The sequence below is a fragment of the Cnephaeus nilssonii genome, assembly GCF_951640355.1.
Source record: "Cnephaeus nilssonii genome assembly, chromosome: 10".
NCBI classification, from domain to species: domain Eukaryota; kingdom Metazoa; phylum Chordata; class Mammalia; order Chiroptera; family Vespertilionidae; genus Cnephaeus; species Cnephaeus nilssonii.
Genome location: NC_137081.1, coordinates 41,123,956 through 41,151,275, shown reverse-complemented (window position 1 = coordinate 41,151,275; position 27,320 = coordinate 41,123,956). Strand labels below are relative to the sequence as shown.

The following is a 27,320-nucleotide window of genomic DNA, read 5'->3' as shown; positions in this document are numbered from 1 at the left end:
GCAAAAAGGTCATAACACACAGTTAAGATGTATATTAAGTTTCAGTGATTCCCATAAATCTCAGTATTGTGTTGGTACAAATTTTATTGATAAATGATAATACTCAGAAGATAAATATTTTAAAAGTTCATGACATTTATCAAAATTCTTTTATCTGAAAGCAACCTCTTGGTAGCAGTTTATCCATGTTAAAAAAATTGCCTAGAAAATAAAATCCCATTTAGGATGCAGCTCACTTTTAATTCTGTGGGAAAGTTGTAGCTAACTTAAACCTTGCTAGTGTTTATATTGTAATGTTTTATCATCACAAAATGAATATGAATATCTGCTTTTCTTGTTTTTCTTCCCTTGCAGCTTTTATTGTGTGCCAAAGTAGACATGACACTGGTGCAGTCTTAGATGGTTTAGATACATAATCTTATGCCTCAAAGTTTTGTAGCTGTTTTCATACAAATAATCTTGAAAGATCTTAGAATTCTAGATACTGATAGTTTTTCTATGGATTATGAGAAGGGATAAAAAGAAGTAACAATTCCTAGACTTACGAAGAAAGATGACATTCCTATATTACCTGTCTAGCTTCTTTCCTTATTAAATTTGTATCACATTTTTTCCTTTTTAAAACAGAGATGTGCTCCTGCATCTATTCGCCTCATGGACAACCTGCAGTTTCAGTTTGGTAAGTAAGAAATGGTGATTTTAAAATCTGATCAGTAAGCAACAAAAATTTATGAAATACCATTTCTGTGCCAGGAAGATTACTGAGTGCAGAACTAGAATGATGAACATCATAGCTCCTGTCATTCAGGAAGCTCTCTGTCTAATGAGGACAGACAAGTATATAAATGAATGGGTGCAGGAGTGATGCAGGTACTATGAAAGAGACTGCACTGGCTACCCTGGTGTGAAGTAAGGGTTGGTTGATGGCCCGCTTGATTTTGCTTGAGGTCGGTGTGGAGAGATAGGAAAGGCTTGTTAAAGGAGGGTGATTTTTGAGGTAAATCTTAGAAGATGAATAGAAATTTGCCTGAGATGGTCTCTTCCCCTCTCTCCTGCCAAATCTGTTCACTTATCAGCAAAAATATGAAATGGTAAACCTTTTAATGGCTTATTTTAGTTCTGTGTGGCTCAAATAGAGGTTAGGGTGAGAGTTGTTACAAGAGAAAACTGGATGGGTGGACTAGGGCTTTGCAGGATAAGTTTGAAGTCTATCTTGTCAGCAAAGGGATTTTTTTTTGTAGAGGAGATAAAATAAATCAACTTGACATTTTAGAAAGCTCATTTTGCTAGCATTATGCAGGATAGATTAGAATGGTGCAAACATGGAGGAAGAGTTGGAATGGCTCAAAAGGCAAATTTTGGGGGTGGGTCTTAGTCAAGGCAGCAGCAATGGAGATAGAAAGTAAGCAATAGATTTTTCAAAGACCAGCTTGCCAACTGGATGAAGAAGGTTAAAGAAAGGTAAGAATTGAGGACAACTCCTGGATTTCTCATTTGACTGATTTGATTGGTAGAATAAGTCTAGAAGAGATGATGATTTTGGGGGGAAAGGCATTGCAATGGGTTATATTTAAGGTGCCCTTGGAATACTTAGGTGGAGAATTCAGTAGTAGTTGACTGTTTCTTTTTCTCCCTATTTTGCTTAAAGTATTAAATTTTCTGACACAATTTCTCATCTTTTCAATTATAGTTTATTGCTTCTATATAATTTTCATAAATATCAGTTTAGTTGGGATTTAAGTTTATAGACTTTAACTTAAATACCCTCAAAATAGTCCATGAAATTATGGGAATGATTGCTCAATAATAAATATAAAGGCTAACATAGGCCTTTCTAAAAGTTCTATCTGAAAGTAGCTTGGATTTTAATTTAGGTAAGAATGGTTATTATATAAAAACTTAGTTGTCCTGGCCAGTGTGTTCAGTGGTTAGAGTGTTGGCCTTCGCACCAGAGGGTCGCGGGTTCAGTTCCTGGTCAAGGGCATGTACCTGGGTTTCAGGTCTGATCCCCACCCCCTTGGGGCTCATGTTGAGGCAACTGTGATATATATTGTTGAGTATATTGAAATGACCCACAGATTTCTCCTGAAAACTAAAGTTTGTCAAATTTAGGGGGTATTCTCATTTATTTTTATATTTCTTGAACCTATCACATAACAGGCACTTACATGTTGACTGACTTAATCATCAAATTAGCAAAAAGAGGGTAAACAAATCGTGGATAGCACATAGCATAGTGCTAATATTAAGCACAGTATTAGTAGCACAATTTATCCAGTATCTCCTCACAACTGTTCTTCAGAATGGTCTTCCTAGTTTACAAACTACTCAAAAGCTTAAAATTTCAGTCCAAGCCCACAAGTCATATGTGGTAGAGCTGAATTTGAACCCAGTTGTATCTGTTCCACTGTCTCAGATTACTTATTTGAAATACAGATATTTATTAAGTCCTTTAAAATTATTTAATTGACACTATAACAACAAAATTCACTAATTAAACTGTCTAGTTAGTAAATTTGGAAACTAGTTTCTTTGTTTCCTATAAAAGATAAAATAAAATAGCTGGAATGTATTTAGAATATAATCAATTTGATAGTCAACGTTAACCTAAGTATAAGTAGAAGATAATATGCTCAATTAGTACTAATGCTTGACCCACTTAAAAGTTAGTATCACTGTTACAATAATATGCTTTAAAGCTATCACATCAACTCAGTATCAGGAATATATGTGACTGCCTCCCATCAGTTTCAATGGAAATTGTACTGTGTTAAGATTAACATATACCCTTTAAGCATTATTTCACATCAGAGAGGTAATATTTAGGGTCCTCATACTTTGTGTAAAGATTATGTGGATTAAGAGACTTGTTTGAAGGACATATAATTTCAGTTTCTTGCAAGAACACAACATACACACTCACACATTTTATGTTTATGTGTTTCCAATGTTGTTAAAGTAGGATGAATTCCATTTGTGACAGAAAGTGAATTCTTTGCTATGTTATTTCTAACTTTATACATGCTAGAAATGTTACCTACTAAAGCACTGGTTGTACTAGAGAAGCATCTCTGGCAGGTTACAATAAAAGGAAAATAAAACCCCAAACAAACCTCTTACTTGTGATCCAAGAGCTCAGAAAGATTGCTAGGTTGATCATTGTCCAATCTGCCTTTCATTTTTGTTGTATTTTGCTTTGTTCTGTTATAGCATGATATCTAACTCTTAGCCTCTGGTGAAGACTTAATGTTAGCTATTCTTTTATGCAAGGCACTTTCCTATTATAATAAATAAAAATGTAACAAACATTACATATTCAGACTCTCACTTAAAAAAAAATAGACTGTAAATAATAGTTTTTTCCCCAGGAAATTTTTTGGTTTGTTTTCCAAAAAACGAGTTTGCTGTGTGCACCTATTTTAAGGAAGGGCCATACTTTAAGCACAAACAAAATCCCAAAACCTTAAAGCCTTTCTAAAAGTAAAATTTTCATTTGGAGATAATTTAAATTTACTAGAGGCTTTAAAGTTCTTTATAAAAATTCTATCTAAATGGTACGCCACATTTTTCTGAATTGTTCTCCTAACACTAAGGCCAGATGCAGGACTCTTAAATGTAGCAGTCATGAGAGTTAAGAAGTTGCTCCTCTGAAAACAATGAGATCAGTAAAAGACTATCTCTCAATTAAGCTCAATCTGTAGGCAAAGATGAATTTAACAGACTCTGAGACACCATTTATGTTATTTTGGCAATTTTAACTCGCTGGGTGTGATTAAGGAAGCAATTACTAGTTTTTATGCCAAGAATTCTGGATGAATTAAGAATTAATTAAGAAACAACCTTAAATGTGGTATTGACTTAATATTTGGTTATAGTTCTGAATGGTTTTTGCATAATTAAAAAAATAAAAGTAAAACGAGTCACCATTCGGTTCTCTTAATGAAATAAAAATTAATGAAGTGATTTTACTATGAGTAAAGTGCACCATTGAAAGATAACCTAAACTATATGTAGTATTAATTATATAGAGTAATTTGAGTTGAAAAAAGAGCAGTCAAACAGGGGTTTTGTAAACAGGAAATTGTGACTTTTGAAAGGAGAAGAAGATAAAAGATGTAGATCTTCATAGCAATAGTTTATATATAACTAGCAAATTTTAAAAATTAAGGTTATATGAAAACATTCACTTTTAGTATACTAAGTTAAAGTAACCTCTTGATCTTCTGAAAAACATAGAATTTGTTATTAATTTAAAATACTAACTTTTTTTTCTTCTTAGGCCATGCTCTTAAACCTCAGGTTTCCTCTATTTTTACATCGTTTTTGGATGGATTAAAAAAGTTTTATATTACAAAGGTAAGAATTTTTATAAAATGCTAACATTTTAATGCTTAGGATATAAATTGATTTTGTTTCCTGTCTTCTCCCCCTCCCAGGTACCTATTCTAAGTATGTTTTTCCATGTTGCTGTGTATATTTCATAGTGATTTTTCATGTTGAAATAAATATCAAAGTAAATTCATAATGCATTCAATTTCAGAAATTAAATTTTTTTCCTCAGATTTGAAGTTCCTAAAAATAACACTGAATTAAACAGTTTCATGCATATAACACTTTTTATAGTTTGAATTTTTCCTTTATAGTAGATATATAGAAGTGAAATAAGAGTATAGATTTTTTTAAAAACCTGTATGATTGCTTAATTCCTTTCCTAAACATTTATACCAGCTTACACTACCTCTGGCAATTCACTTGTGCTGTTTTTCTGTTGCATCCTTGCTGTTGCTAGTGGGATTTTTGTTTTATATTCTAAATTTTCTGACTATTTCTTGAAACTTCAATGAGACTGACTATTTTCCTGTATTTTCTAGATATGATCTTTGTGTGAATTAGTTGTATATGGTTATTTCTCCAGAGATGGCAGCTTCATTTTTTTTTTCTCGGTGCTTTGGTGTGTGTCCTTTGAGAATTATGTGATGCCTTTGTCATAAATGTTATAAATAATTTTTCCAGTCAGTGAGTCCTTTTCAAATAAGGGTTTTTCTTTTTGGTACACAAAAGTTTCAAATTTTTATATATTTTTCTGTGATTATTTAATTGCTTCTAAGCTTAGAAAAGCCTTCCTTCAGAACTATGATTAGGACCATTTTCTTCTCTTGCTACTTTGTTAAATGGGAATTAAATTTAAAAAAAGTCTTTATTACTATTTGAATTTTTTCATTTTTATAATGTGAGATAGACGTAAATTAATCTTTACCGATTCCTCTCCTAATTGGTAACCAGTTGTGAAAACACCATTAACTAATCCCTGCTTCTTATATTGATTTGCCATGTCCAAGACATCTTACTTAATAATAGACAAACATGTAAATTGACCGTACCTCTGCTACACCACCAGCCAATCAGGAGTGATATGCAAATTAACCCAACAAAGATGGTGGTTAATTTGCATACTCAGCCGCCGAGTGATGGGGGCAGGATGCTTGCATCGTTGCCATGGCGACGACGCAGGCGTTCTGCCCCACCCCCGGTCTCTCAGGGCCTCTGGCAGTGTGGAAAGGAGGGGCCGGAGTGGAAAGAGACGGCTCCGGAGCCTGAGTGGAAAGGGGCTGGGCTGGAGTGGAAAGGCGGTGCCAGCAGCCAGGGAGCGGAAAGCCCATTCTAGCACGAATCTTCGTGCATCGGGCTTCTAGTCTTATATACTTATCCAAGAAATAAACTCCATTTAGATGTATCAAATTCTTTTTAATTAGCTTTTGTTTCTAAAAAAGTAAATGAATTTAGTTGCTGTAGGTCTTGTTTTTGGAATTTTTCTTATCACTGTTACCTACCAGTTTATTATCCTAGAAAAATTTTAAGAACTCGTCACCATTTTAGGAAGTCCGTATAGATTTTCATTAGAATTAAGATAAACTTGTTTATTAATTTGGGAAGGAATTGACAGGTTTTATAATATTTATGCACTCAGGAACATATGACATTTTTTAGACATGTTTTTCTAATGAAGTGATATATTTTCTTGTAAGGTTATTCTTAGCTGTTTTGTATTTTAATTTTATGGATAAGAGCTCCTTTGAAAATATTACTTAATAAGAACTTATTGTAGTATGTAAGGGTGCTGTTGGTTTTTACTTCCCCCCCATATCATTTATTAATTTCTATCATTTTGGTAGTTTTAATGGATTCTTTATTATAATTATAATTCTTATAAGTTATTTGTTGTTTTTACATATTAGTAAGTCATTACCGTTGACACTGAGGCATACTTTGAAGTGAAGTGTTTTTTCATAGTTTTATTCTATTGTGATTATCTGAATACATGCATTAGTTCTTTGCGATTGCCATGTAAAGTTCCAAAGCTCAATTTAAAAAAAAAATTAAATAATTTTTTGTTTTTCAATTACAGTTGACATACACTATTAGTTTCAGATGTACACCCCAGTGATTAAACATCTCATATCTATGTGGTCATCCCAATAAATCTCACACCCATCTGACACCTTACATAATTATTAGTATACTAGAGGCCCAATGCATGAAATTCATGCACGGGTAGGGTCCCTAGGCCTGGCCAGCGATCAGGGCCAATCAGGGCCTTCAGGCTACCAGCCGGGGCCTCCCTTCCCCAGCTGCCGGCTGCCGGCTGGGGGCCTCCTTTTCCTGGCTGCCAACTGCCGGCTGCCAGCGGGGGCCTTCCTTTGTTCCACACTGCCCCCTGGTGGTCAGCGCACATCATAGTGAACGATCAAACTCCCGGTCGAACTCCCGAGGGGACAATTTGCATATTAGGCTTTATATATATATATAATATTGACTATATTCCTTATGCTGTACTTTACATCCCATGACAACCAAAGTTCAGTTTTCAAAGAGTTGGTGTGTTAGAGTCCAGACCCGAAAGAAAAAAGGAGCAAAATGTATTTTGATTTACTGTTTTGTAGGATAAGATTTAGCTATAATAATTATTTTATTTTTATTTTTTAGTTTAAAGGATTTGATCCAAATCAACTAAGTGTTGCTACATTACTGTTTGAGGGGGACCGTGAGAAGGTTCTTCAACATGAAAAACAAGTATATGACATTGCTGCAAAATTTGGGTATGGCTTTCAGTTCATAATGTCAAGAGGAAGTTGAGCTAAAATTATGATATCTCCAAGCAGTTGTTAATGTTCCCTTTATAGTATTAAATGTGTAATATATGATAATCAACTTAAAATGTTGTGTTAGTTTACTTTAAAAGTGTGTAGAAAGCTAGATTAGTATGTTGCTCTTGTGTAATCATATATATGACTACTAAATATTATATTTTTCCATTAATGCTAATTTTATAGCATTTGCTATTTGTTGTGCTAGAGTGAAATAGGAAAAACCTCAGTCATGTTACTATTTAATGGTAATAATATATGTATAAAAATGCTGTTAATATGTTTTTAAAATCAAATTGTGTTTAATCAAAAGTATTTGATAAATTACCTATACTCCACCCCTGTCACTTACTATTTTGTGCTGGTATAAAGAAACAGAAAACATTTCACATCTATAACCAACTGAATAATGATTGGGTGGTTTCTGTCTGTCTGTTTGATGGATTATAAGATTGATCTATGGGAACTATAGTGAAAATGCCATTCATCAGGACTACGTTTATTTTCCTTTCCTCTTTAAGTACATAAACTAACAGTTTTCTGGATACCTGTCTTTTTTTTGTAATTCCTGAGCTGAAAATATACCATACACATTATACTTATTCTGAGTTCTTTGTGAATATTTATTTTTATTGCTGGTGCATTTTAATCTTTAGGTATTTATCAGAACCATTTTGTCAGTTTTATTTATTTCATTTGAGCCAACTGTCATGAACTATCTTTTCATGTAATGCCAGTTTTGTTTTTCTCTTTTAACACCAGCCATTTACAACTCAAAAGTAAGAATGAATCATCCTTAACATGAATCCAGGTCTCTTTAAATACTGATACTAAGACCCCAGAATTATTGATGTAATTCTAGCAGTTTGCTTATATTAAACAAAACATGTATCAAATTCACCCATTAAAAATAGGTTATGGAAAATGAGATATCTATTTAAATCACAGGTAAAGCATTAAAAATACACCTTCATTAAGGTCTCATTTTTGCTATTACTATTTGTTATTTCTTAGTTATGTTATAATTAATTAGTTTCTCAGTGTACCACACCCCTTCTGTGTTGAACAACCCAGGCTGTCATTAGGCACATGACATAGGGCTCTTTGTATGTTTTTGATACTTGGAAATATCTCTGTGTGGTTTTCTAGAAGTCCTGTTTTGCCCAATTCTCTCTAGTATAGTTCTTTGTTCTAATACCTGAAAGATTCAGGGATATTTTTCTTATTTAAGATGCCATTCTTCCAATCTTTGTTCCTCATTTTTTCTTCTACATAAGTAAATGGAGGAGAGCACTGCTAAATTTCATTCTGCTAAAGTTTTCATTATTAGATTAGCTAATGTATTTTATTTTGAATTAGGGAATTATTATTCTTTATTTTCTGGTTATTTTTAATTTTCTGTTCCTACCACCTCATTAGCTTTAAATTGATTGTTTTTAATGCAGTATTTCCAACAGTTGACAACATTTTTCCTCCTTGCCTTCCACACCCACTAAAACTCTGTTAAATACCTTTGAACACATACAGTCCAACAGAACATAATAGCCAAATGTTGAATAAATACTTTGGTTGTTTATCTCTGTTGGCTAGTACTGTACTTTAACTTCTAAGAGCTAAGCAGAATAAATATTACCTGTCAGCAATCATGACAAATGTATTGACATTTTACCATAGAGCTTCAGGTAATATGTTATTGTTATTTCTAAAACGTGCACGTAAGTTGTTTAATGTAATTCAGCGTGACCGTGATTAGGTTCACCAGATGGCTCTTTTATGTAAAAAGATTGTCTCTCATTCCTCTTTCATTAGTCTTCCCAGTCCTTCTTCATGAAGTAGGACTTTAAATTTGTTCAAGAACCTTGTTAATTGTTGTTTGAAATTTGTGGTAGAGAGCAGGAAGTAGGGGTTGGATTTTGCTACTTAAACATAAAGCAGTTAGAATCTTAGATTTTGGGGGTTAATTTCTAAGCCCTGCTATTACTGAATTTAGAATGAACATCTGATTTCTTCCTGCTTTGGATAAGAAAAATACATGTTCCTGTGTGGTTTGTCACACAAGTTTCCAAAGTAGAACCGAGTGCTCCTGACTCTACCCCACCAGATATTAGAAAAGGGTCTAAAGAAAAATGGCTTGACCTGGGACTACAAAGTAGGACTTTTTCTCATCCTAATATAAGAGAGAGACAGTCCTACTAAGTGTTACTTCTCACCAAATACATACTTAGCGTGTGCCTTATCAAAGATTTCCAGTGCAGGTCTTCGGCATCCTTTTCTGGTCTTCACATTCTTTTCCTTTCTTTTTCCTTCCACCAGGATGAACTGTTTTCTAGGTCAGTAGTGTTTTTTCTTTCTTGGACTCAGTGTCTGACTCTGTTTCATATCTACTTGAGGTATGGACTCAGCTATTTTTCTCCAGGCACACAGCAATTTTCTGACTAGTTTCCTTTTTGTTTTGGAGCTTTGTTTGACTACCCACCCCAACCTCACATCCATACACATCCAACCCAGAATTCCCTTCCTTTTCTTACTTTTCACTCTTAGCTGTCTGGTATAAGTTTGCCTTCCTCACTCATTAACATTCTAGTAATACAGACAGCCTCCTTCATTTCATCATACTTCATTCTTAAGTAGTTCTAGACTATAGCTGCCCTATCAATCTTTGCTACTCCTCTAGATGACACTAATTCAAATATATCCAGCTATACCCCTAAATCAGGAAATCTGATTTAGCCACTGTATCCTAGCCTAAAAATGCCTTACATTATTTGTATAGAACAAGGGTACATCTACATTGTGTTATTTACTTAGCACCAAATCCAAAAAAATTCAGGGGATAAAGGATTTAACTATAAGGTGTTCATTGAAGCCATGAAGAGAAATGATTCTTCCAGAAAAGGCTTAAGTTCCAGAGTCCCAAGACCCATACCTAAGAACAAGGAGGTCCAATTAGGGTATTGAAAAGGGAAACATAACAGTTAATTATTAATCATGACCCCAAAAAGTCACAAGGAAAGATTTTTTTTTTAAAATCTTGTTTTATTGGGGGAATCTTTGTACTCTGAGAGTTTGGGGTAAGTTTTATTTAGTTGACTAAGAATAGTTCAAATTAAATTTCTGCCTGGTGATGGAAAGAAGCAAAAATAAAGAAGTGTTTACTAAAGGTAGTGGAAATCATTCATAGTCTTTTAAAATAAGAATAACTTTCGCAAAGCAGAACACTTAGACTGTTATGGATTAATTTTAACTGGATCACCAAATGCAATTCCTATGGCTAAAACTACTTTCTAATTGAAATGGGCAGTTCATGTGTTCATAGTAATAAGACCTTACTTTATCTGTATGTTGCTTCATAAACTTTAAATATTTCTCTGTATATTTTCTATCATTTAACTCGTAAGTTCCATAAAATAGACACCATGTCTAATACTCCAAATATTATGTGCTCAAGCATTCAAGAATCATCTTTGTATTTGGAAGATCAGTCCAAATACAAAGCCAGTCATTACACATCTTTATATATGAATAAGACTATAATAATACATGAATATATGAGTCAGAATATAATAATAAAATAAGAGGATTTTAAGTATCTTGTTTTGATTATGAGGATTATTTAAGTTTGATTCTCATGTCTAATTTTCTTTTGACAATATGGATAGAAATAGTTGAGTTCATGAGTCAGTTTTGCTTGTGTGGTTGATAAAAGTTTGAAGATAATGACCAAACTGAAATATTAAAATGCTTTCAGATTTTTGTTATTAAAGCTTAGTCTCTTGATGGCTCTTTGATATATTTATGATAAATGAGAGTAAAGTAAAAATGAGATGGAAAGTAATATATATTAATCTGTTAAGCATTTATCTTAAGGTGTCATATCAATTTGGTTAGTTTTATATATTTTTAATAGTTCATTTGAAATTTATTAACAGTTTTTTAATTACAGTGGATTGGCAGCTGGAGAAGATAATGGACAGAGAGGTTATTTGCTGACCTATGTCATTGCATACATTCGAGTAAGTTATCACATAATTCCCTTGTCAATTTCTGTTGCAGACAATACTTTTTACTTTGAGTGAATAAAATTATTTTCTTAAATTTTAACCAACTGTAATTGAGCATATCGTTTTACAGGAACAAAGGATTAGCTACAAATCTACCCCAAGTTCTCCCATAGTAAGAATTTTAGTGTAACTTCTAGTTAAGATCTAAATTTTAGATTACGATGATTTGATAGGCCTTCCTGCAGCCCCCTCCCCCTTGCCATGCTGAAAAGGAAAACTGCTGTGTTACAAGTTGTGATTTACAGATCATGAAAGGTAATGGATGATTTTAGGTCTTACAAATAATTTTTACCTCCATAAATTGTCACTAATTTATCTCTCATAATAAGCATTATGGGTATATATAAATTTTGTTAGGCATTTTCTCTGAGCATATTGACCATTTTCTCATAATTCTAAATTCATAATTCTAGAAAATGAAATGTAACTAACAAGTACAATATAGATACAATTTTAAGTAAGTTTCTTAATTATTAAGATTACTTCATTATTAAGTTAATGTTAAAACTTAATCAAAAACAAGTTAGAGATTTGGTGGGTAGGGATGGAGATTTGTTTTATCTTATTTTTTATTTTCCCAGTGCTTAATACTGTTGTCACCAAATATATGTTTACTGAATAAGTGAATGCATAAGAGAAAAACACACATTTTAGATCAGTAATTTTAGGATTTTTCCTGGCAATCAGTGGTAGAGTTTAAGTGGTTCATTTTTCTAGAAGTGAAAACTTAACATATATTGATTTTTCTACCTTATAAAATTTTCTTTCATATCTTTATATTTCTATGGTAGCTTATGAATTGCTCTTTTCAGATTGGAAAGTACAGGAATTAGTATTATAAGTTACTTATATAAACATTATATTTCCTATGGTATAATATATATATATTTCTAGCAGTGGTGTTTCCAAATGTTCTAGTCACTGCAGAGAGAGGCACTATATTTTCTAATTTGTTTTTAAAGAAAAGCTGTTTTTAAGAAAGGGAGATAACTTCTCCTTCCTCTAGTCTCCCCTGCCTCCACCCCACTTTCCTACTTTCCTGCTCCTTCTATCCTGATGGCCACTATTTGGTATTGGTTAATTTGCTGATTAGGCCACTAAAAATCTATTCTACTAGTATTCTCTACATGCATATCGATAGTTCCTGGCTAGATACTCCATTCATTGCAGAAATGTTTGAATTCCTACCATGTGTCAGGTACTCTGCCTGGTGCCAAAGTACAGAGGAGAACAAGACAGACAAAGCTCCTGTCCTCCTGGAGTTCATGTCTCACTCTTGGGACCACTTTGCAGAGTTCTTATGAGGTGGATAGTAAAGAGTCATGGAAATTAAGGTGGACACATGTAACACCAACCATTGCACAAAATACTAACAATGAATATGAAATACAAACAGTATTATTGATTCTTCTGCATCTGTTGTACTTTCTTGATTTTTTTGTATGTTTCTTAACAGGACTTGGGTTTGGAATACTATGTAGTAGGAGAATCTTTTGAGACTTCTGCTCCTTGGGACAGGTAAAATGGAATAAAATGCCTGTTATTAAAATATGCTACAAGTTGTTCAAGTAATGTGTCTTTGTGTGTGAACATGTCAACTTAAAATTTTATAAAGAAACATAAAAACATCATAATGACCTTTATTTAAATTAATATCTCCACTACACTATCATATTTGGGAGCCATTTTTTTTGCAGCAAATTTGTTCATGTTCCATAGTAGGAAGTTATTATTGAACTTTATATTTTGAAGAATCATATTGAACACTGAATGTCACTATATGGTTTTATGTAACTTTGATTTAAATTCTTAAGTGATTAATAAATATGCCTAAATGTTCTCTAAAAAGTGCCCCCAAATTATAAAAACAGTTAATTTTTTGTGATATATTATTTAGTTTTTGTATTTGTATGCATTCTGTTAAGCAAGATCTTAACTTGCATTTAATTGATTTCTAAAAGATATCTAATTTAAGAAATTATGTACTATTTTTAAATTGCATACACATACAGATATTAGTTAGGAAATTCATAATAAAAACTGATTAGGAAATGTGAGGTGGTTTTCTTAAAAAGTGGCCTGTGTTCCCTGGCCGGTGTGGCTCCGTTTGGTTGGAGCATGGAAGGTCAAAGATATAATTCCTGGTCAGGGCATGTACCAAGGTTTCGGGTTTGATCCCTGCTTGGGGCGTACGGGAAGCAACCGAGTGATGTAGCGCTCTCATATTGATCTTTCTCTCTTTCTCTTTCTCCCTCTCTAAAATAAATTTTTATAAAAGTAGACTTATGAGTAAACTCATAAAAATTCATAAGGAGATTGTTAGTATACTTTATTCTAGGATATCTTATATTTTACCTTTTATTTATAAAATTAACAAATTATTTTAAGTCTATAAACCCCCATGAATTTATCTTTTGGATATTACATATCTTAACATTTTGTTCTATCCTGATGTCCTTTTTTTCCTCCCCCAGAAAACTTTTTTTACTTTCCTATATTCATTGTTCATCTACGATGGGTTATGATTTTGGGTGCATTGATGCTCATATTCTATACCTTGTAAGATAACCAAATTTTATAGTATGGATCTGTTACTCACAGCTTTTTATTCTAAATTTAATTTAGAAGGGAATAAAAAAGAATTAACTAAGTCATTGACATCTGACACTTTTGAACAACATATTGAATTTGACAGCTGTTCATAGTTGTCTCAAATACCATTTTAGTGTTTAATACCTTTCCTTGCAGGGTGAAAGTGGGTTAGTATAGTGTTACTTCTTCGGTAGTATGTATTTTCTTGTCACTAATCATTACTAATGTGGTTGTCATTTTGACTTTTGTTTTTTCCAACTGTGGAAGCTAATCATGCACTATCTTTTATTTTTCTTTACCCTTTCTTTGTATATATTTACATATTTACTTAATTGACTTACTGGCAATATCTTTTATACAAAAGACTACATATTTTATTTGTTTTCATTTAAAACAACTTCTTCAGCTGAAGTTTTAAGAAATAAAATTAACGGAAAGCAGCTACTTTACTGACATGAAATTTGTTAACCGTTTAGCAATGTTTTTTCTTTCAAACCTTTAGCTGTGTAGAGATCATATTTAGCAGCAACCCATGGGATCACGGTCTTCAACCCTCATTAGTAGATCACTTGGCCTTTTCATGCATAAATATCTTAAGGGATTATTGGTTCTACTAGTTTTTGCATATTTCTCAGTGGCCCTAGCACAATTGCACCTGTAGGTGTGCAGTGAATTTTCTGCATAGTGTTCTATGGAGGTACTCTGAAATAGTGTAAGAATGCAGCCTAAAAAATAGCTATCTAAGAGGTCCAAGTAGAGATTTAAATATTTTGAATACACCAGCATGAGGCTGTGATTGAAACCAAGGGAGCAGCCCTAGTCAGTTTGGTTCAGTGGTTAGAGTGTAAGCCCATAGACTGAAGGGTCTTAGGTTCGAGTCCAGTCAAGGGCATGTACCTTGGTTGCAGGCTCTTTCCCAGATGCATGCAGAGGCAGCCAATAGATGTGTCTCTCTTACATCGATGTTTCTCTCTGTCTCTCTCCCTCCCTTCCACTCTCTCTAAAAACCAATGGAAAAAAATATCCTCAGGTGAGGATCAACAACAACAACAAAATTTAAAAAAAACAACCCACCAAGGGAGCACATACAAATATTTAATAGATACTGGGATGGAGGAAAAAATAGGCCCTAAGAAAGAAGTCCAGGGAACCTCAACATTTAAGGGATAGTCATACAAATAAGAGCAAAGGAGATTGAGGAATAATATCCAGATGATTTGGAGGAAAATCAGTAATGAGAGAGAAGCCCAGGGAAATTTTTGTCAAGAAGGAAATAGTTAATAGTGTTAAATTTGCTAGTAGATCAGGTGAGAATTTAAAAGTATACACAATTATAGTTATCTTCTATACTAGAAGCCTGGTGCATGGATTCTTGCACTGGTGGGGTCCCTCGGCCTGGCCTGTAGGGATCAGGTCGAAACTGGCAGTCCGACATCCCCCGAGGGGTCCTGGATTGCATAAGGGCACAGGCCAGGCCAAGGGACCCACTGGTGCACAAATCTGTGCACTGGGCCTCTAGTATGCATATAAGATCTTTGGTTAATCTCTTCCTGCCACCCCCCATTCCCTTTGAGATTCATCAGTCTGTTCCATATTTCCATGCCTGTGATTTCCTCTCCTGTATTGAGCATCTGCCCCCCTGGTGGTCAGTGCGTGTCATAGCTACCAGCCGGCCAGTTGGCCGGTTGCTTAGGCTTTTATATATATTGACTAGTAGCCCTGCGCACAAATCTGTGCGCCAGTAGATCTCTGCGGGGCCTGGCTGCTCTGTGCCCGCTTCCCAGAGGCTCTCTGAGGCCCAGAGGCCCATCTGCAGTTGGGCGCGGAATGCTTGCCTCATCGCCGGCGCGACGACAAAGCATTTCCCCCCTCACCCCGGCTGCTCCGTGCCTGCTACCCAGAGGACCTCTGCGACCAGGGATTGGGCTGCTCACGCTGCCCACTCTCAGCGGCCACCCCCCTGGGACTGGAGGACTCCATCTGGGCTGAGAGGACTGGGCACCGCCATCTTGTGGCTATGGGCGTCGCCATTTCTGTGATGGAGTGATGGTTAATTTGCATATTACCCTTTTATTAGATAGGATGATTTGTCCAAATGTATTGTCTTGACCTTTGCACAAGTTTTGTGAGAGAATACTTTCAGAACTCCGTTCCTACAAACCATTTCTAGAAAGTATTCCATCTCCTCCTCCTCCTCATTATTATTTTTTATTATTATAATTATTATTTAGCACTTAAGTTCTGTTTTCTAGAGTCATGTTATAAATTTGTAATATTTATTAATCTCTGTAAATATTAAAGCTTAGTAGGTTTTATTTATAAAGTATTTCTTTTTTTAAGATGGGTTTTCGCCGAAACCGGTTTGGCTCAGTGGATAGAGCGTCGGCCTGCGGACTCAAGGGTCCCAGGTTCGATTCCGGTCAAGGGCATGTACCTTGGTTGCGGGCACATCCCCAGTAGGGGGTGTGCAAGAGGCAGCTGATCGATGTTTCTCTCTCATCGATGTTTCTAACTCTCTATCCCTCTCTCTTCCTCTCTGTAAAAAATCAATAAAATATATTTTAAAAAAATAAAATAAAAAAAAATTTAAAAAAAAAAAGATGGGTTTTCAAAATTTCAATAATATAAATGCTTTACCAGAGGTTTTCTAAAAACACGCATTTGTCCCCTGGCTGGTGTGGCTCAGTTAGTTGGAATGTCATCCCATGCACCTAAAGGTTGCCAGTTCGATTCCCAGTCAGGGCACATACCTAGATTTCAAGTTTGATCCCCAGTGGGAGTGCATATGGGAGGCAACTGATTGGTATTTTCTCTCACATTGATGTTTCTTTCTCTCTATCCCTTCCCCCTTCTCTAAAAAATCAGTAAAACATATCCTCATGTGAGGATTAAAAACCACACAATAAAAACATGCATTCTTACCATTCCATAAATGAAGCATAGATAATATTGATAAATTGTGTTTGCCTGCAGCTCCCATAGAATAAAGCAGAATTTAACTTAAGAGCACTATTTTGAAAAATTCGAATTTATAAAACTTTCAAGTACTGTATTTATAAACATAAAATGTGACATGCTAATAAAATATTAAAATTCTTCTCATATTTATATTCATCCTAGAGACTCAGTGCATGAAATTTGTGCACAGGGGTGGGGGGGTGTCCCTCAGCCCAGCCTGCACCCTCTCCAATCTGGGACACCTTGAGGGATGTCCAACCGCCCGGTAGGATCAGGCCTAAACGGGTGGTTGGACATCCCTCTCAACAATCGAGGACTGCTGGCTCCCAACCGCTTGCCTGCCTCTGCCTGATTGCCCCTAACCGCTTCTGCCTGCCAGTCTGATCACCCCTAACCACTCCACTGCCAGCCTGATTGATGACTAACTGCTCCCCGGCCGGCCCAGTTGCCCCTAACTGCCCTCCCCTGCTGGCCTGGTCACCCCTAACTGCCGTCCCCTGCCAGTCTGGTCGCCCCTAGCTGTCCTCCCCTGAAGGTCCGGCTCTCCCCTGCAGGCCTGGTCTCCCCCAATTGCCCTCCCCTGCTGGCCCGGTCACCCCTAACTGCCCTCCCCTGCTGGCCTGGTCTCCCCCAACTGCCCTCCTCTGCCGGCCCGGTCACCCCTAACTGCCCTCCCTTCTGGCCTGATCGCCAACAACTGCCCTCCACTGCAGACCTGGTCCCTCCAAACTGCCCTCCCTGCAGGCCTGGGTCCCCCCCAACTGCCCTCCCCTGCAGGCCTGGTCCCCCCCGAACTGCTCTCCCCTGCAGGCCTGGCCCCCCCAATTGCCCTCCCCTGTTGGCCTGGCCCCCCCTAACTTCCCTCCCCTGCAGGCCTGGTGCCCCCCAACTGCCCTCCCCTGCAGGCCTGGGTCTTCCCAACTGTCTTCCCCTGTAGGCGTGGTCCCCCCCAGCTGTCCTCCCCGGCAGACCTGGCCCCCCAACTGCCCTCCCCTGCTGGCCTGGTCTCTCCCAACTGCCCTCCTCTGCTGGCCTGGTCACCCCTAACTGCCCTCTGCTGCAGGCCTGGCCCCCACCCCCCCAACTTCCTTCCCTGTAGGCCTGGTCCCCTCCCAACTGCTCTCCCCTGCAGGCCTTTCCCCCCTAACTGTCCTCCCCTGCAGTCCTGGTCCCCCCAAACTGCCCTCACCTGCTGACCTAGTCTCCCCCAACTGCCCTCTGCCGGCCCGGTCACCCCTAACTGCCCTCCCTGCTTGCCTGATTGCCCACAACTGCCCTCCCCTGCAGGCCTGGGTCTCCCCTCCCCCAACTGCCCTCCTCTGCTGGCCTGGTCACCCCTAACTGCCCACAACTGCCCTGCCCTGCTGGCCATCTTGTGGTGGCTATCTTGTGTCCACATGGGGGCAGCCATCTTTGACCACATGGGGGCAGCCATCTTGTGTGTTAGAGTGATGGTCAATTCACATATTACTCTTTTATTAGATAGGATATCTTTTGTTCTTAATGGGAAAGTAGATGACTTTAATGTTTTATAAAGCATAATCTATTTAATGTTATCATTTTTTATCACATTTGCTTTCACACAGTCAAATCAGCCTTGAGACTAAAGATAGGTCAGTCTTTGGAGTTTCTTTGGCATCTTTTCTATTTTCATGATTCTAAGGAGACCAGGGTTTAAAATACAGAATCAGTATCAGTACATAGCCGGGATATTTATTGGAGGATAAAGTGGCTTTTATATACTTTAAGAGTTTTATTTTCCATATGAAACAAAGTATGCAGTTAGAACAATATGTTACAACTCACATTAGAACATAGATTAATATTGTTAAATATTATCAATCTCCCCTCACCTGTTTTTATTGATTTACTATCAAACAGTCTAGCCTAGCTTTACACAGGGTTACATGTCCAGTCAGTTTTGTTGAACTGGATGTTAGCTCAGTGCTTTGGAATAGGCTATTGAACATGTGGGTATAATATCACGATTATTAATTAAATTATTTTAAATTAAGAAAAACTTTTTAGACGTGGATATAAGATTGGTACTTCTATAATCTAGAATTGAATTTTATTAACACATTTATAGCTTTAAAGCTTTTAAAATATTGCAATTGCCGAAACCAGTTTGGCTCAGTGGATAGAGCATCAGCCTGAGGAGTGAAAGGTCCCAGGTTCGATTCCGGTCAAGGGCACGTACCTTGGTTGTGGGCACATCCCCAGTAGGAGATGTGCAGGAGGCAGCTGATCAATGTTTCTCTCTCATCGATGTTTCTAACTCTCTGTCTCTATCCCTTCCTCTCTGTAAAAAATCAATAAAATACAAATAAATAAATAAATAAATAAATAAATAAATAAATAAAATATTGCAATTAAATTTATTTTGAAATTGGGTTTTCCTACGTGTAGGAAACAGTCTTCTGGAGACTGGAGTATACTGTTGTCTTTCCTATGGCTATAAAGAAAGGAGTTTGCTCCCTTTAAAGTTATTAATGGAAGACTCAATTTGAATGATAAAGGCTCTTTTTCATTGTTTAAGGAATAAGTATGAAAGCTTTAGTAAAGAGAATTTCTGACTTGAAGGATGCCAGATAAAGCAGCATTTATTAGTTTTTTTTGTAACTTATTTAAAAACTTAATATGGTATTCAATTATGTTTTCTAGAGTTGTAGATCTCTGTAGAAATGTGAAAGAAAGAATAATAAGGGAATGCAAAGAGAAGGGTGTTCAGTTTGCTCCTCTTTCTACATGCAGGTGAGTTTTTTATTGTTCTTATATTACTTCTTATTCTGAAAAAAAACACCTATTTTTTAATTAATGGGGGATAATTGGCTAACTGAAGATAAGCTTCAGTCTATTCTATTTAGCAAGCTTTCCTAAATTTCACTTGCCACCTTGTTAGGATTGTGCCACTAGTATTTTTCATCAGTCCTGAGCCCTTGAGAAGTAAAACACCCCTTCGGTGAGTGAGCTTGTAGCTATCTGGACAGCATGATGGTGAAGACCCAGATGTCTGAGCACCTGGAATAAGAGAAGACCTTCTTCACTGAAACTATAAATCATATATATATATACATATACATATACATATACATATACATACACACACACACACACACACACATATATATATATATGTTAAGGAACTATAAGTTACATACACAGGCAACATAGTTCTTTCTTCAATAAAGGAAAAGCACTTTAAACATTTTATCAATTGTTGATTAAATGAATGGATGTGGAATTAAGGAATGAGTGGAGCAAAAGATCCAAATGAAGATTAACTCTGCTTTCCAATAGATCTTTCTGCAATAATGGAACTGTTTTGTATCTTCCCTGACCAGAATGGTTGCCACAGGCACATACGGCTTTTGAGCTGTTAAAATGTGGTTAGGTGACTGGAACTGAATTTTAAATTTTATTTAATTTCAAATAATTTAAATTTAAAACACACGTGGCTGGTGTCTTCCATATTGGATATTTATGCCCCATATTGGGTCATGTTTATCTGAAGATCTTGTTTTCTTTGTTAAATAGCAGCAGCCCCGATGGAGGTTTTCTTGAGAAGGGATATTTTTGTATTAAATCTTTTGATATTAGTTTTCTATGTAAACACCAGACAATTAAATATATTTGGATTGAACTGAGCATTTGAATTCTCTAAAATGTTACTGGAATGAGATTAAAGGGAATTTTGGATATTTTGTTTAACTTCACAAAGACAAGTCCTCGTGAAGGCATCCAGTTGTTAATGTCTTAATATTTTGACATAGCATGATAATTTGCATATATTTGCTTTGCAAGACTAGAAATGCTTCTGTACTCTTTAAACTGCTATCTCTTCTGTGGTTTTGTTTTCTTTTCTCTTTACATCCTCTTATCTTGTACTTCCATACTGCCATATTGTATTTCTTGCTTCTGCTATTGCTCTCATTGAAACAGATGTCTTTTAGAATTTGATAAATTGTGCATCTACTGGGTAAGAAAGTAAAATCCTAACAAGGCATGTAAAGAAAGCACCTTTCTCACATTAACTGTTCATATAAATTACTATCTCTTTAAAATAGTCTTTTCTGCTTCTGATGAGATAGAGGCTTTGAAGGGCATTTCAGGAAGCACCCAGTCAAATCTGTGTATTAACATGTAGAACATGTGTATTTGGGGTAGAGTCAAAGAAGTGAAACCAAAAAATGTAGATTTAGAGCTTATTGGCTTGGCATTTGGTATATCTGAAGAAAGGGAAAAGGGAGGGCCTTGTTATGTACAAGGCTTATAGCAAAACTACTGATGGCATAGTGACTGATCTTGGAGAGAATCTTCCCAAATAAAGGTGTAAGAATATACTTTTTAAAAAATTTGGAGTCATCTTTAAAATCAAAACTTTTGTCTTAAAGTCTAAGAAAAATAATTTTGTGGTTATTTATATTATCAATAAATCCTCACTTAATAATGTCAACAGGTTCTGTGACTTTAAGCAAAACAATGTATAATGAAACTAATTTTACCTTAGGCTAATCGGTAGAAACAAGAGTTAAGTTCCTACTACCTCTTATCAGGCATCTCATCCTATATAATAAAAGCCTAATATGCAAATTGACCGAATGGCAGAATGACCAGTCGCTGTAATGTGCACTGACCACCAGGGGGCAGATACTCAACACAGGAGCTGCCCGCAGGCCCTGACCGGCGGCAGGGGGTGGGGCCTGTGAGTGGGTGGCGCCAGGCCAGCCAAGGCAGGGGCCCCCCGATTGCCCCGCTGGTCACCCCACAGAGGGAGGCGACCGGTGGTGGGGGGTAGGGGGGCAGCTGGGCTGGCGAGCGGGCAGTGCCAGGCCAACCATGGTAGGTGCCAGTGGGGGCCCCCCGATCACCCTGCTGGTCACCCCACAGATCAGCCCTGATAGCCAGCCATGCCTAGGGACCCTATCCGTGCAGGAATTTCGTGCACTGGGCCTTTAGTTAACGTTATAGCAACATTGAATGAAATGTTGTATGACCACCTGCTGTACTTAATTCTTCTCTTTACAATTTAGTCTCTTAGGCCTGTTATTATAATACTAAAAATAGACCAGGCCTAATAATCCAAAAGTCATTTGTTACCAGTAAAATTTGAAACAGTTAAAATTATAGAATTTATTATATAGCTAAGGAATTTTTATTCTTTTGTCCAGTGGCAATTTAACAGATTTTATCTCTCCTTTCTCTTTCTGCTCCACCTCCCTATTCAATATCTCTGGAGACTTCTCCCTTTCCATTATGAAAATATCATTGTAATAAATCACTGCTTATTGAAAGTGATTGGGAAGTAAAATATTCTGCCTTAGGCTATCTATAACAACACCTAAGTCTTGGTTCTTCAGAAGGTACTCACAAGACCTAAGGACATTCATTATGTATTGTAGATAGATAAAATGGATATATATACTAGACAGAATTGGCCATATGTCATTAAGTAGCTGATTTTATAGAAATAATCTTCCAAAAAGCTTAAATGCTCAACTTCTATAATTATCTTATAAAACCAAAGTTTAGAATGTGAAAAGTCTAGTTATTTGAATGGTTTTGATAAATAGGAGTTTTAAATAAATTTTCATACTTGATTAAACTAGCATTTAGTAAGAATTTGATTTAGTTTAGTTTGATTTGAACTGCTTAATAGTGGACCAGGAGATTATTCTGTGTTGAATGTAAATGTGTGAGGTATATTTTTTAAACTAGTTTTTTAAAAAGCTATTTAAGAATTAATTTAATAACAATAAAGATTTAAAAAGAAAAAATAATTTAAAATAATTATAGATATTGAAATTAAAGATCCCACAGAAAATAATTTAGCTGTACAGTGCACTTATTGAGTTCATTTTATTTCTCTCTGTTAAAATGTACTTTGTCTACTGGAATAGAAATTCCAGCCCTAAATTTTCTGAAGAAGTTTTATGGAAAGAAATTCCTAGCCAGGGAATCTAATACAGTTTACCCATACACTTTTAGAAATTAAAGAATAGTAAAATGACTGGCAGCCACACTATCACTTAACTTGTCTTAAGTGGTAGAATTGATCTATTAAAAGGTGTTAGATCTGTCACTATCTGAGATGGACCCAAATTGAGGTTTTCCAAAAGGTGTTCCATTATTTCTACTTTGTTTTTCTTTGACATACTGATCAATTCAGCCCTTTTGTGACTTTAGAAGCCTCTTATCCACTGAAAACTCAACTGTGTTATATTGACCCTGTATTTGTTGGAAGGTGGCAATACTCTTGTTAATTTTTAGTTACATTTTCTACTTATTGATGTTAATTATTCTCACGAATGATATATATTTTACTTTGCTATAAACGAATTTCATTCCACTATTCTTGAAGTTTATTTAAATTTGATTATCTGAAATGATAATGCCATTGTAGTTAAAATGGTTCTCTAGATTTTCTTAAACTTTGTAAATCTGTTACTTAAAATGAAAATATTCAAGGGATCTTTTTTATGAGAGTGAATTAACACGAGAAGAGAAACACAGCTGGCAAATTGACAGTATTATTGTTAAACAGTTCATTTCTTCTGTTCTGAGGCACCTAACATTTGTCCTAAAAGGCCATTAAAATTTTATATTAGATTCTGTTTGTATTGTGTAGTAAGAAGAGTATTCCCTCCTTCTGTTAAATTATTTGTGGGAACTCTGTGAATTGTATTCAGAGATTTGACTATGATTCTCTTAGCTCCCTTTTAATTGCTTCACCTAATTGCATTTTGAAAGCTCAGATATATGTGTGTATGTATATATATTTACTAGAGGCCTGGTGCACAAATTCATGCACAGGTGGGGTACCTCGGCCTGGCCAGCAATTGGGCCAATTGGGCCGTCTCGCCCAGTCCTGATGGGGGCCAGCCGGCTGGGGAGGGACCACGGGAGGGCTTCAGGGCATGTCCAGTCCTCTTGCCCAGTCCCGATCGGCCAGACTCCAGCAACAGGCTAACCTACTGGTTAGAGCGTCTTCCCCCTGGTGGTCAGTGTGTGTCATAGCAACTGGTTGAGCGGTTGACCAAACAGTCAAACAGCATATTACGCTCTTATTATATAGGATATGTGTGTTGTATGTGTATATGTATATATGTATGTGTATGTATGTGTATATATATATATATATATATATATATATATATATATATGTGTGTGTGTGTGTGTATGTGTATATATATATCGTACAAATTATAATTATATAAATTATATATATAATTTGTATCATATAAATTATATATATAATTTGTACGATATAGTTTGTTTTTGAAATCCTTACAAATTATTAACGTGAACTTAGTGAAGATGTATTTTTTATCTAGTCTGATTATTTTTGGTATTTGTACATTTCTCTTATTGCATGGTTTTAAGGTCTCATACTTATTTCTGATAATTTTGAGGAAGTTTAGAAGACTTACAGTGGATCACTGAGTTCCAGCTAGTTTGTTTTGGGCTGTTTTTAGCTACAATATACTGGGGGTTTTTTTAAATCGCTTCTAAGGAGGTGTAGTTTTTATTTCAGGCTAATTAGAGAAACATTTACATTGCTTTAAAATTTTTAAGTTTTGGGGGGATAATAATCCAGATTTACCAAAAAAGTTGTAAAAATAGTACAAATAGTTTTTGTATATCCTTTGTCCAGCCAATCTGAATTTCTCCATGGAGAAGGAGTCTGGGTAGAGAATGAGATTATGGCTTAAGCAAATCATTCAGATGATCTTGCCTTTAAGTTTCCAGGCATTAAATCTGATTTTACTCAACTAAAGCCTTGTGATTCTGTTTGATTTTTAGGGTGACGCAGACTTATGATGCAGGTGCATGTATCTATTTCTACTTTGCCTTTAACTACAGGGGAATAAGTGATCCACTGACTGTTTTTGACCAAACCGAGGTAATTTTGCATATATGAATATAGCTCTTACATTCTTTTATTAATTGTGATACTCTTTGCCATCAATTAATTAATTTTAATTAGACTCTTTAATCATTTGTGGCTTACCTGGTTGATATCCCATAGAAATGAGAAGCATATTTGTTGCACTGGGTTGTATACTGAATCTAAAATTCATCTTCTATACATATATTACAATGTTCTAAAATTCATATTCTGTAGCTTGTGATTTTTTTTTTGGTTGTTACTTATAGTACATAATACCAGATGAAATTAAATAACGAAGGACTAGGGGAATCCTTGATATCACTTGGCAGCCCACTCATCTCCAGATGGTGGCTATTGAGATCAGCAGCCCTAATGCTTTTAGTCTTTGTTGCTGTAATATCCTTATTCTAGCTTTATACTTTATTTGTTTGCTAAAGCTGTATGTAGGCCATTGAGGTCTATTCGTTAGCAGTTTTACTACAATAGCGTTAAGCCTCTAATTTTTATAAAACCTTCTGTTTGATGGTCAATATTTCTTGTTACAAGTATGCTTAGAGTTTAAGAAACAGACTAGAATATAAAGGAACTGGGAAGACATTGAGGTTTGTTAAAACCTCAGGTGTCCTAGTATTTTAACTCTATTATGTGCCTACCAAAGATAAAACTACAAGGTGATTTTCAGTGGACACTTTTAGACCCCAACCACAGATAGGGTACAGTTTGATTAATTTTGATATCTACGTACACAGTGAAATCTTCATCCCAATAAAAATAGTGAACATACCCATCACCTTCAAAAGTTCAAGTTCTTTTCCATCATTTTAACCTTTCAATGTTTTTGTATTGCCCTTTGGCTGCCCACTGCTCCTTCCCTGTAGTACTAAAGAGTGAAATTATCCCTTCACAGTCCAAATTGCCATTCTTTAAGTGTTACTAATTTCAAGTAGTTATTGTTTTACTTAAAATAATTTGTTAGAAGATATAATCTCTTAGAGTGGGGCTACCATATTTATGTTTCATTTGAAAAATGCTAAGTGATGAGGGTTCTTATAAATTACTTTGCAGCAAAATATTGCCTATCTGTCCCACATGGACCCTTTTCTACCCTGGCCTACCTCCCTGATGGTTTGTACAACCTGAGTAATTCTGAGAGGTTCAAGGCCGTGTAGATATTTCACTTCATTGCTATTACATACTCGTGAATTGAATGTAATTTAAGTTTCTGTTACCCTTTTTTCACCCTGTACTTCAGTGATTCTTTATTGTGGTTTAAGCCTTTATCTTTCTCACCATAGTGCTTTATAGGGAGCCTAGTCAGGGCCTAGTATGTTAGGAGGATAAAACAAGGTTTTGTTTTATTTTCACACTTAAATAGCCTTAGGTAAGACAAGTAATTTGCCCCATAAGGGCTTTTATGGTTGATTCCTGATAACTTTGTAAATAATCTTGAGTCTGATGCCCAATTTAACTATCTAAGCCTCATTTTCTTTTTCTGTGAAATATGAGTAATTATAATTATTCCATAAGACTGTGGTAAAAAACAAATGAGTTATTTTAGGTAAATTGCTTAGTGTTTTTCTGGACATACAATAAGCAGTCAAGAAATGTTAGTTATTATTTATTGGTAGAGTGAGATGTTATCTTCACAGTAGAACCTGGTTTTGTCTTTACAAAGCTTTTTTCATTATTAACAACTTAGTGCTGCAAAATTGATTGTTTTGCCTTTTTTTTCCTTTTCTAGAATCTGGAAGTGACTATTGCAGATATTTTGTCTATTTACTGGAAAAACTATAAAGCTAGGCTATATATTTTAATTGTTTTTAAAAAATGAAGAAAGGATAACTAGGCTTCTGATTTATCATTTGACCCAAAAATATGTGCCTCCTTTGGGAGTTGGATCTTCCTCTCACCTCAAAGTGAAATCTATTTGTTGTATTGTTTCCAAATATAGGCAGCTGCTAGAGAAGAAATCCTCGCTAATGGAGGGAGTCTGTCACATCACCACGGAGGTATTCTTTTTTGCTATTCCTCATGTAAATTTCTGATATTCCTAATGTAAAAAAACATTGGTAAAATGCCAGGAGAGTCATAGTATAAATAATATGAAAGCACTTGAAATTTCTTGGAAGATTGTGTCTGTCACTGAGGTAGTCTAGGTATGGCAGTAGTCAATAGAAGTTTGACTTGACAAGCCTACTTAGATATGAACCTAAACAGCCTTCGAGTTTTCAGGGAACTTCATGTTCCCTAAGACCACCTAGCTTGCCTCACTGGAATTTGACCATTTGCAGCACAAGTTTTTAAAGGGAAAGAAATAAAATCAACGTAAGTATTTTTCAGCTACTATTAGAATGTAAGTGGACATCAGCTTATACCATATTTTGAAGAGCTGTTTTTCTGCCCATGTTGAATTCAATAAATTAATAAAGATAGGATGTGAAAAATACTTTTTTTCAACATTTTTTTTCAAAATTTTAATGCTGTTTTGTTACTTGGTGACCATTGTGGTAAATATTAAATTTTATGAACGAATTGATCACATCACTAATAAAAATTAGGATCCATCTACCTAAGTACGAGCTTATGAAAGTTATATGAGGCAGTTTTTTAAGAGTGAAACAGTGGCTATTAGGTCATTAAAATTGTAATTTTTGAAGTTATCTACCTGTCCCC

General features: G+C 35.7%; 1 protein-coding gene across 1 annotated transcript in view; it reads left to right on the top strand.

The window, feature by feature from the left end:
• AGPS (alkylglycerone phosphate synthase) overlaps window positions 1-27,320 on the top strand; it is a 126,332-nt gene that overhangs the window by 81,684 nt on the left and 17,328 nt on the right. The window contains exons 12-19 of the mRNA XM_079782053.1: window positions 628-679; window positions 4,280-4,356; window positions 6,985-7,097; window positions 11,089-11,158; window positions 12,663-12,724; window positions 19,421-19,510; window positions 24,560-24,659; window positions 26,599-26,656. Coding sequence (XP_079638179.1) covers window positions 628-679; window positions 4,280-4,356; window positions 6,985-7,097; window positions 11,089-11,158; window positions 12,663-12,724; window positions 19,421-19,510; window positions 24,560-24,659; window positions 26,599-26,656 — 622 coding nt within the window. The remainder of the gene's footprint in view (window positions 1-627; window positions 680-4,279; window positions 4,357-6,984; window positions 7,098-11,088; window positions 11,159-12,662; window positions 12,725-19,420; window positions 19,511-24,559; window positions 24,660-26,598; window positions 26,657-27,320) is intronic.